Source organism: Metopolophium dirhodum, chromosome 3 (assembly GCF_019925205.1).
Source record: "Metopolophium dirhodum isolate CAU chromosome 3, ASM1992520v1, whole genome shotgun sequence".
In the NCBI taxonomy this organism is placed as follows: domain Eukaryota; kingdom Metazoa; phylum Arthropoda; class Insecta; order Hemiptera; family Aphididae; genus Metopolophium; species Metopolophium dirhodum.
Window position 1 is genome coordinate 13,250,299 of NC_083562.1, and position 12,128 is coordinate 13,262,426.

Sequence of the window (12,128 nt, forward strand, 5' to 3'; positions counted from 1 at the left end):
GTCTAAATTAAATTTAGAAAGTTCTATGATCTCTATAAAATACTAATATGAATGGCGGAGGTGTAAGATGTCTGCATCATTTATTTTTAAATAACAACTAAGTAACATAACAGAATCTGCTGAAAAGCTGTTGATTCATTTCCCTTATATTTCCCCCAATATTCCCATTTTCCGTATCATTTTTTTTTTTTAGTTTTTCTTGATTATTTTGAAAGCTATTATGTATTTTCTATTTTTGCCCCCCTGGACTGATACTAAATTCAATTTTCTACCTTAAACCACCCTCAAAGCTAAAGATAACATAAAGGATCGAGATTACTCAAAAAAGTGATGACACACATAAAAAAAACGCATATTATTGTAAAATGCATTTATACATTCATCATTCGGCTCAGAGTCTAAAATGTAATAACATGTAATACAAATATATACTTAGTATCAAATGAATTCAAAGCCTGAAAATGTTTTACACATATATTAAGTCAATGACTGTTATGCTATTATTAATTCTATACTTGTAAAATATATTAGTGCGTTAGTATATAAACTAAAAACAATTCGGCATAAACATATTATTATTTAGTGATATTAACAACAATACAATGAATAATATTTTTTTTTATATGATCGAGAATCACCGCAACAAGTTAGACCTCGAAAAATACGTCTGTAGACTAATTGTAAACTCTAGCCTGATTTCGTCATTGTCGCGGTAATTTTTTTATTGAAATTTGAGGTGGATTTACAGAGGGAGCTACCACGTGCATCGGTGATCATTCTTTGATCCACGAAAGACTCTGCGTCGACGTTTATATCGCAATTATCATTACCAGCTAAATCATAATATATTATAATATACCGCTAAAATATCATATCCTAACACCACTGCATGCGGTACTTGGCCAAGGACTGGCGAGTTTCGTCTTAAAAATAACGTTTGGATTTATGTTTCATATTGTACCGATGCATAATACATCACATTGAAATGCGTGGTAATAATTTATTCACGGTTTAATCCGGTGGTAAACTATTTAAGCCGAAAAAATATTTAATATTCAAACACAAAAACACGGTTCGTGAATAATTGGTGTTTAAATCCGGTAGATTTCCATGGATTTTTTGCTTCGTGCGCGTGGAACAAAGGTGTTTTAATATTAATTACGACCCGGATAAGTGTTGACCATTTCAACTATGTCGGACAATTTTTTTTACGCGCCAAAAGAAATGTTTTTTAAACAACAATTGTTATGTTCCGTTCACGGCCATGTGAGTAAACAGATGTATATGCTGTTTTTCTCTATTAAAACGTATTCATATATTATATATAAATATAAAAAAAAAAACAGTTATTTGTTTTATATAATATTATACAATATACATAATTAAACAAAATAAATTGTAATGCCTATTATTCTTTAGTTTAACTAAACACTGTATATACCCAGGTAGAATATAAATTTGTTTTAACATAGAATATAATATGTATATGATGCGAAAATTTCAAATCAGTACCTTTTTATTTAACGCAATTCTTATGAAATATGAATACAAAATAGTATAATCAAAATACAAATAATAGTTGTCAGGCGATACCTATAATAGTGCTGAGCGCTTGCTTTGGTGTATAAAAATTGTGAATTTTTTGTAATTATGAAAAGAGTAATATAGTATAATAATTTAATTGAAAGTTATTATTTGTTTGAAATACAATATGCTAATTTTACTGAACAATAATTTCTTTATGCTTTAATCGTGGTTCGAGTCTAGCAGAAATGTCTGTCTCAATAGCTAGCGGCAGCGTTCGCACTTCTCTTGGACTTGATGTTTTAGTAATTAATTGGTTTCGTAATTAATAATTGAAATTCAAGTTACGTAGTTATATTGACGTTTAGACAATTTTATTTTTTTTTTTTCTTCACACAGTTATGAGTTGAATATTTTGATAAAATTGTCTTATAAGAGTGCATGCTTAGTAATTGAATACAAAAATTCAAATTATTTTGCGTCCATTATTTTTAAACATAACAATAAATCCCCTTTGATCCAACCTATAATATGGTTGTTTAAATAAATATGCAATTTGGTGACCAGTTTCCGTATTTTATAATTTATATAAAACTCATGTTTTGCAATGATTACCACAATCGTACTTAAGCGAGAAAAGGTAATCCTTGAAATACGCGTAATCAATATCATTCGGAATAATATAAACTATGGACGAGGGTAGGGACATATTTTAACTTTGAGTGGTTATTTGAAGCTTTTCTTTAAGTTTCATAGATTCAATTAATTAACATATTCCAAATGATCTGGACCTAATATCTAATTATTACCTTAGAACAATATTGTTGTATGGTATTAGTGTATTACCAACATGGTATTATCGTTTAGGCAGTATTTGAATAATTGGAGACCATCTGTAGTCTGTAGACAACTCTGTATATATAATATTTTCTGCAGTTAAATTAATTTAGACCAATCAGTATTTTATACAGTGATTCCGTGTATTTACGTCGTTTGTAAACAATTCATTTTTCTGATCTCGCTGACATAAACTAGGTATCATAAAATATTATAAAAATTAATATACGTTAAATAAAAAAACAATAAATTATAATACGATATTAAATAGTATTATGCGATTGAATAAATGTATAATGATACAACGACTCGAATATTTAACTTCACTGTAGAATGTATTAATATTATGTACCTTTTAATTATATATTTATATGCATGTAGAAATAAATCCCTTAGTATAGCAATATGAAGTATAGTTTAAATTGAATTACTAAACCATCCAGATATTATATTTTATTAACAATGTATACGTCATATCGTTGATAGAACAAAGTACATAATATGTATTATTATTATTATCTTATTAAGAATTTATGTAAAAAACATTTATTCAATACTTTTAAATGTTAACACAAACAATTCAATATAGGTACTTTATAGTAATTTTAATTATAATAGTTTATTTGTTCTCGAGTATCAGCATTATGTTTTGGATCAAAACAAAATATCATATACTAGTTGAATTTATTTATTTTTAAATAAATATTAATTTTATTTTGTTATTATTCCCATGCAACTTGTTTTAATATAATAGCATCTCATTACAAATGTATATTTTGTATTACTGTACATAATTTTAATTATAGAGAGAAAAACTAATTAAAATTTCTTGCAGTTGATAAATCTAATTTTGTTTATACCTAATTAGGAACCAAGATTTTAAGACCTAATTTGAACGGGTTATTTCAATTTTACTAAATTGATTTTAACCAAAATTTACATATTATTAAATTGTTTTAAAATCATTATTGTTATTTCAAAATGTATGTGAAAACTTATATTACTGAAAAGTTATGATTGAAATTTGTAATAGTTCGTGCAACATTGATGATAAATGATTCTAAAATATTATTATACGTAAAAAAACTTATTATAGTGAATTTCTTTATATTTATTTTTTTATGCGTAGACAATATTGTTAATATATCAAAATATTATGTACCTAGACACATAATCATAATATATGTACTATACAGATATTGTATGAATTTAAAGTTTTGTTAATTTACGAAACCCTTACTATACGTACCTAGTTATTATTTTATATACTCTATACGTTATGCTTATGATTATTCATTGGTCATTAAATTTATCGTTATATATAAAAGATTTATCTTAGAATTGGGTTCTATTTTATACCTAAATCAGATCAGATTTAATGGTGACTTGATATTTCTAGCCTCAGTCTACATGTATGGGCAAAGAGATCGATGACGGGTGGTCTAAACGGTGATATTATTGTACTATCTTCATAGTAATCAAAAACAAATAATAATGAATCTGTGAGATTAAAAGACAATAATTTATCCGTAGTATAAATAAATACAATTAAAAAGTATTAAAGCAGGGCTCATATTAGCTTTACAGAGAAACCCACAATGAAAGTTTATGTAAAAATTATTATACACTTACCGAAGTACCTACCTAATTATTTATGTTTATGTTTAAAACAATAATAACGTTATTAATTTTAAGTAGGTACTAAATGTCTAATAAATCAATTCATTTATTAAAATAAAAAAGATAAAAATGTAATCAAACACATACTAATATAAAAATATTTTCATTGCGTTGAGTACACTATTATAGTGAGAAAAATATAAAACGATTAGTAAAATAAGGTTTCAGCAATATTTTTAAAAACGTTTAGCATAAATTAAAAAAAATTTAAATAAATGTTTAAGTATAAATCAAATAAAATATAAACTAAATTGAGTTGTCAATGTTTTTATATATTATATTATTATATAGATATTATTACTTGACCAATTTGGCTCTTTTCAATATTTTGTGAACACACCATTATTATTTCAATAAAATAATAAGTGAAAACTTTTTAAAAGACGGAACATCAAACTGATAATATTTATATTATAGTACCTATTTCACGTTGAAAATGCATTTTCACAGAAACTATGTATGCCACATATTTTAAGTACCTACCGTGAAAACAATAATAAGATAATAATAAACAAGAATTTATTCTACGGCATCCAAACCGACAAACGTTCAACGGATTAAAAACGAACTATTTGCCATTGCCGTATTTAATCAATTCGAACATATTATTAGCCAATAAAACATAGATTAGATCGAAATAGGCTTTCTAACACAAAAATTATTATAGTTTAAGTAAACACTATACGCCCTGTTATCACATATGATACGTAAAGGTATTATACATGTGATAATACATTGTAAAATTTGCGACAGTTTGCATACTTGATATTTTATTTATTTTTATATTCTACAGGTGGTCGCTGTCATATCGGTGTTTTTTATATGTGTGTCCGTACTGTCGTTTGCACTGAAAACTCATCCTGACTTACGAGTGGCCACATTGAGGAACGTGACCGTGCCCAAGGATCGGCCACCCGCCCCGGGCGAGGACCCTCCAATGGAATGGGTACTCAGCAAGGATCGGACCGATCCTCATGAGGCTTTTTTCTACGTAGAGCTTGTTTGTAACGTTTGGTTCACATTCGAACTCCTAGCTAGATCTATCGTAAGTACTAAATACTAATATACACGCGTACCTAAGAATGACGAAAAAAAAAAATGTATATATTATCATTTTAATCCTAACCCTATTGTATAACGGTTATTACCTTTCACACAAGAATACAAGATACGGTAGAGCGTGGGTAACTTGAAGTTGAAGGGACCGGCCAGAAGATTGGTTGTTAAATTGGATGAAGTTAAATTCAAATGCTTGGCATTCGAGTTATCCGAGAATTGTACAATCATAAGAAATTCCATGGGCCGAGGAAAAAGTTCGAGTTATCGACGATTTCGAGTTAAAGAAGTTTGAGTTAACCAAGTTCGACTGTATTACAAATTGTCGTGTTATTTATCACCGAATTAAAATCTAAAACTAATTCGTTTTAAAGATATTATAAAAGTGACGCATATCTACACAATTCACGTATTTTAAAAAATGTATGGTAAATAATTTGATGATCTTTGTGTTGAATCGAATTTAGCATATTAGGTATATAATTTAAATGAACAAATTGTTTTTAGAAAATAATTAATATTAATTAAAAAAAATTACAAAATATGGTCACTACGACACTACACCTATATGAACACAATGATTGGTTGAATCGAATTGCATGAATTTGTAGTCTACAACACCGATGTTAGAATCCATACCAGCGGAAGTGGTTCAAATCCTTAAATCGTTGAAATGGCAGGCGATAATAGTGTTTTAATAAGACTGCGCTGGACTAACGTATCAATTACAACAAAAGAGGATTTTATATCAATAGTCAACTCAATAGTTCGAGGACTTAACTTGATTTTCGACAACCTTGAACTTTGAAATGGCCATAGTGTCGTTCGTTTGGTTTTTACGTTTACTTAGTACACGTCAATAATAGCCAATAACAATATTATTCCGTTCACCAATTGTATCGTAAAATAAAATATAAACAATCGTTTTATAATAAATGTATAATACCTCGAGGAAATTTAGCATGAAATAAATTCATCCCACGAATAATCGTAATAATTTACTGGCATCACGACGAATACTATATATTATTAGCTTGCGCTGCATATTTTATTATTGTGTTTTTTCCGACAAATCGTCAGCAAACCAACGAATTTGTACGCTATTATTTCACTCCGGTTTATTTCAAAACCACTATAAAGAAAAATAGAATCGAATTTGGCTTAGTTATCTATAGCTAAACTTTAATAATAATATTAGAGACTGCCGATAGGCGATAACTGAAATAATTATGAATGTTATGGTCAATACCTAATGGGTTAACTTAATCGCTTCGATATAATAAAACATGTACCTATATACTTACGCTGTACAGCATAATACTATAGAATTGAATACTATACTATGGAATGCTTATTTTTGAACTTAAGTAATTATTTTAAGATAAAAAAATTCGTTGTTTAAATACGCAGTGTTATACGTACCTACATTATGTACGTCTTTGAACTCGCGAATAGATACCGCGAACCACAAAAACCAAATACGTTGATTATATTCTAAGCTCCGAAAAACCACATTCTGTACATAGAATCTGCGAATCGATCCGTTTGATTAACGTACCCAAAATTCCACTGAAAAAACGGTGTTGTAAAATAATATGTTTTTCGAACGATGTGAACAGGGGTTTCGTGAACTCATAAAGTTCAAAACCAGTAATGGCTGTTATAGACGTGGAATAGTGTTTTTGGCTAGATTTCAACGTGGAAGTTGGACTTTGGTCACGATAAATAATACTGAAAAAAAACAAAATGACGTTAATGACCGTCCGCGACCAATTGCTCGTCCTGCATAATAAAGGTCGAAGCTTGGACACTCGTACATATTTTAATATTATTTCTCAGCCACTGCCACAGTGCCACAGCGTTTGAGGACTATTATTGCGAAGCTGTGTGGACGCGGCGGTTTAAGATCCATTTATTTTTATGGCTTATTAAACGCGCCTTTTTCCTTGTTGACCGTTTTACGATGTAGATAATATTTTTAGAGTCCCAGAGGGCTTATAATTTTGTTATTAAACAGCGTCCACGGAAAACTTCAATAAAATACGAAAATAATCCCTAAGTACACGCGATAGAGCCGTTGATAAAAGCGCGTCCTCACGTCGTTTCACACAAAATATCTTATTACTTTTAAAAGCGGAATAATATAAACAGAATAAACGGGTTTCGCGCAGTTCACGATTGTGGTTATAATACAAGTGGAGTAGGATTAGGCTAATACAATCACAAACACACTAAAGACCAACAATGTCCTTTCGTAATTTATAAAATATAATTTAATATATTTGTTTAAATATAAACTGTGTCATATAACTGTTATGACGTGTATAACATAAATAATTGAACTCAATAACATTTAAAGCTTAAAGTTAAAAAAAGATTTAATTATAAATTTAAATATTCATAAAATGTTATTAAATATTAAAGATGATATTATTTAGTATTTATTAATGATGTGTGATTTATTTATTTCAATTCACATCTTCTTTGATTTTTGATACAAAACAGTCAATATAAAATATAGAAAAATGAATGAAATATTTAATTGCTTTTAATAAGTACTGATCTATTTTTGGCGTATTATAATAAATAAATAGCATTTGTTTGATGTCGTGTTTACATTTTTTATTACTTATATTTATGTTTATTTTATATTTATTTATTTATTTTATTACGTCCAAATGACCATGACAAAATTGCTACGTATATTTATCCTAGATCGTAATAATAATATGACGTAGTACCTATATCAATGGTTTTAGAATTTATGTTCCAAAATATAAATATAAAATAAAGTATATCCACAGTTTTTGAAAACACTTATTTAGCTGTGGCCATTCGCTATCTTGCAGGTAACCCCTAACCTCGTGCACTTTGCCAAGTCTCCTGTTAACATCATCGACTTTGTGGCTACGCTCAGCTTCTACACGGACACCATGCTGCAGAGCACTCTGGCCCACCGTTTCGACAACACCGAAATTCTAGAATTTTTTTCGATCATTCGCATACTGAGGTTGTTCAAGCTTACCAGACACTCGCCCGGGCTGAAAATACTCATACACACATTCAAGGCGTCCGCAAAGGAGCTCACACTGCTCGTGTTCTTCTTGGTGTTGGGAATCGTCGTTTTCGCAAGCTTGGTGTACTACGCCGAACGATTGCAGGTAAATGTCGACTGAATCGTATTCCTAAATCATTGTTACGATATCAGGATTAGTAAAGTGCATACAATACTAATCCTCTCTTCCATCCCCTTCGGCAGGCCAATCCGCAGAACGACTTCAAGAGCATACCGGAAGGATTGTGGTGGGCGATCGTTACCATGACCACGGTCGGATACGGCGACATGGCCCCCAAGACGTACATGGGCATGTTTGTCGGTGCTCTGTGTGCGTTGGCCGGCGTGCTGACCATCGCACTCCCCGTTCCTGTCATCGTGTCGAACTTCTCCATGTTTTACTCACATACACAGGTGTGTGAACTGTTATAATATGCTGAAAATATCATAAAATTGAATAATGATAATTTTAATTTATTCTCTATAGATTATGCTATGGTGTATAGTAGGGCATGGGATTATAGTTTAAAAATACCGAGGTGTTGGAACTGAACCTTGAACGAAACCATTACATTTTATATATTGCTTATTTTTTTAGGTACCCAAATCGAAATAATTGTATTATCATTTAAAATCAAATAATGTAATAAATGTATTAATTAATACTACAGTGCGATGATTTATTATTCTATATAGACCTACACATGAGAACCATACATTAATAGGCCAAAAGTTATTATAAACAGTTCCACCTACCCCTTAACACTCATCCAAATCCACTTATTAAAAACTTAGCTACATTATCCATCCCTGGAGACCCTCATTGTCGCCTTAAGCACAAATGGTGCAGAGACCTGCTAGGTAACAATCCTTCATCAATAAATCAAATCACAAAATAAATAAAAATAAATAAATAAATAAAAGATGAAAGTATCATCAATGGATGGCTTCTTCATTTAAATTATTTATGTTTTATTTAAATATAGCTCATACTCTTATTATGCCCGATGGCACATACTGTGTTTAAATAACAATAATAAAAATATATATATATTTATGTATAATAATGTTGGCGGTAACTTCTACATAATATTTTACTTTTAACCAATTTGCTTTTATTATATTTTATACTAAATAAAAAACAATTACCAGTAAGGCACTTTTAAATATACCATTATTTATTAAAACTAGAGCCAAAATTTTTTTTTTCTGAAATTTTTTTTTGAGCACCTCCCCGGGGTGGGCCTTCCTGGTCCAATTGTGAATTCAAACTATTCAAGGGCCCACTCTATCACACACATAAAACTTCATTAAAATCGATGAAACCGTTTTGGAGGAGTTTGAATACACATTACACACGGAGAGAAATATATGTATAGACTGTTATTATTCTCGGACACCCAATTAATTTTTCCAAGACAAATAAATATACATTAAAACTTTGCCCGGGACTATGACAATCTATAAGTGAAACCCGTATTAAAATCCGTAAAGTACTTTTCGAGATACGCGAGGACATACAAAAAAGGGGCTTCTATTTTATAATATAATAGATATACAATCTGTATTATATTATTATACACCAATACACCACGAGATGAAGTGATTTTTATTTTAAAAAGATAGAGACTTAATATTGTACTTTTAATACGACCGTCCAACATATCAACAGAGCTCGGTAATCTCTTCCGGTATACCTATAGTATGTTAGAAAAGCTTTCCTTATATTGTCACAGAGATGATGTTTTTTTTTAAAAAACTCATGCTTTTAATGATTTTAAAAGCATCTCAAAACCACCCTCAAATCATTGAAAGTACCGACAGAAATAAATTGTCGAATGACGTAAGAACAGACAACAAGATACAAAATAATACAGTCTGCATAATGTTAGCTGTATTACAAATAGATTTTTTATGGACAAACGGGGAAAATATTATGATTCATTTTTATGTAGTTATTTATACTTGTAGGAAATACACTTAAAGTGTTCTTTAAGTTATGCACCCTTAAGACATGATATGTATAAATAATCTGTTCCAAACATAACTTAAGACATCTTAAAAACGTGTAAGTAAATAAGAACTGACTGGGATTTAAAAAAAAAACAAAAAGTATAACGAAAACACTCACATTAATATGGATCACGTATCATGCACACAAAGTAAAATAATATGTCAGCAATGGAACAAAATTTTGTACATCCAATGAAAAATAATAGACCTAATTTTAAATATAATTTGTGATTTGTGTAGTAAAGCAAAAGTAAAAATTGAAATTTTTTAGTTTTATATTTATTTTTATTTGGTGTCCATATTTTTAGGCCCGTTCAAAGTTACCAAAAAAAAGGAGAAGAGTGCTTCCTGTGGAGCAGCCTCGACCAAAACGTTGTGACGCCGTCTGTGCGGGTGTCATGGGTGCTGCTGGGCTGATAGGAAATCGTAGAATGGTAACCGCTCCTACCCCCGGAGCGATACTCAAAGATACTTTCGTAACTCCAAAATTAGGTAAGTTTTCATATTTCGTATTGATTTCTCGCATGAATTACGATACGTCAAATTATTTGCACTACTAATAAACACTCAGAGCGCACTCCGTGTACAAAGTGCCAACCTACTATATTTGATTATTTGTTTTGTTCAATATGATATTATTGCTTTAAAAACCAGATAATTTTATAACAAGATAACAATTTGTTTTTTACAACGGAATCGATTTAAAATAAAACATAACATACTAATAATAGTCCTTATCATTGTTTCTCATTGGGTAAATAATATAATTTAATAATTATATTAAGAATAAGATCTTAACAAAGACACACAGTACAATATTAGTGATCTCCAAATCATATTATTTCAATGTTGTTTTCTTTATTACAATTATTAAAAATAATAAATTTAAAAAAGAAGGATATAGAACCTTGATAAGGCGATGAATTCATGAATAATGCAAGATTCAATAATACGCCTTAATTTAAAAAAAAAAATTTTTAGTTGATTTGTATATAGAAATTTGATTGATCTACTAATCTCATATAATTAGAAAGTTTAGGAATATTTAGTTACTTTAAGTTAGCTTTTCATGTTGTAACAACACAAGTCATAATAGAATATAAGACGATTTGTTAATTTGTATATGCACATACACAATGGAAACATGGTAATAAAATCCAAAAAACAACAATAGTACAATACATTGTGTTTGTTCACATTTAATAACATTTTAAGCGGCAGGGTTTAATTGCTTCAATCAATTAGACAGATTATTTGCGATTTCGATCGAGCGTTTCGATTACGAATATAATGACGACTGCAATAATAATATGCTAAAACGATATTCAATTGCAATATTATAATATAACTATAGGAAATTCACATAATAGTTTTGAGAACGATCTGAAACAAAAAGGGTATTCAAATATACTACCCTACACATAAAATGCCATATTGTTATTCTCCAATTGAATTGTACAAAGTCGATTGTGGTATAGCAGTAACAGCGGATATATTATAATTGTGATCAGTATTCGCATAAATATAATAAACTGATATTAATGCATCCTGAGATGATACGATAAGAATAAAGATATACGTTTGCTCTCCCTTAATGAGATTTGAGGACATAAACTGCAAGAACAACGACGTAGTTTGACAAGGGAAGGTACTAAAATTAGAAATTTCTAATGGACTGGGTCATGTTTTACTATACGGGCTTTGTTTACATTTCTATTACCACTACCATGTACATTATCGATAACAGGAATGGGTACAGGATAATATAATTGTTATTATAATCAACGGTTACTACAATAGAATCTACCTGCATTACGACTTAACGTGTCCCAGGTAAATATTGGCAGCCAGTTGAGGGTCGATGAGACATACATTAAAATCAGATATTGGTATGCTAGTGGCTGGACGTGCCAAAATAGGCAACGTTTGCCAAAAGTAACGGTCTTGATAAATGCCTTGATAT

At 29.7% G+C, this 12,128-nt stretch overlaps 1 protein-coding gene across 6 annotated transcripts in view; it reads left to right on the plus strand.

Annotated features, from left to right (window-relative positions):
* The window catches only part of LOC132941836 (potassium voltage-gated channel protein Shaw-like), a 221,284-nt gene that overhangs the window by 190,368 nt on the left and 18,788 nt on the right, over positions 1-12,128 (plus strand). For all 6 annotated transcript variants that reach the window (XM_061010035.1, XM_061010034.1, XM_061010037.1 and 3 more), the window contains 4 exons: positions 4,835-5,086; positions 7,947-8,258; positions 8,357-8,566; positions 10,474-10,657. In XM_061010035.1, coding sequence (XP_060866018.1) covers positions 4,835-5,086; positions 7,947-8,258; positions 8,357-8,566; positions 10,474-10,657 — 958 coding nt within the window. The remainder of the gene's footprint in view (positions 1-4,834; positions 5,087-7,946; positions 8,259-8,356; positions 8,567-10,473; positions 10,658-12,128) is intronic.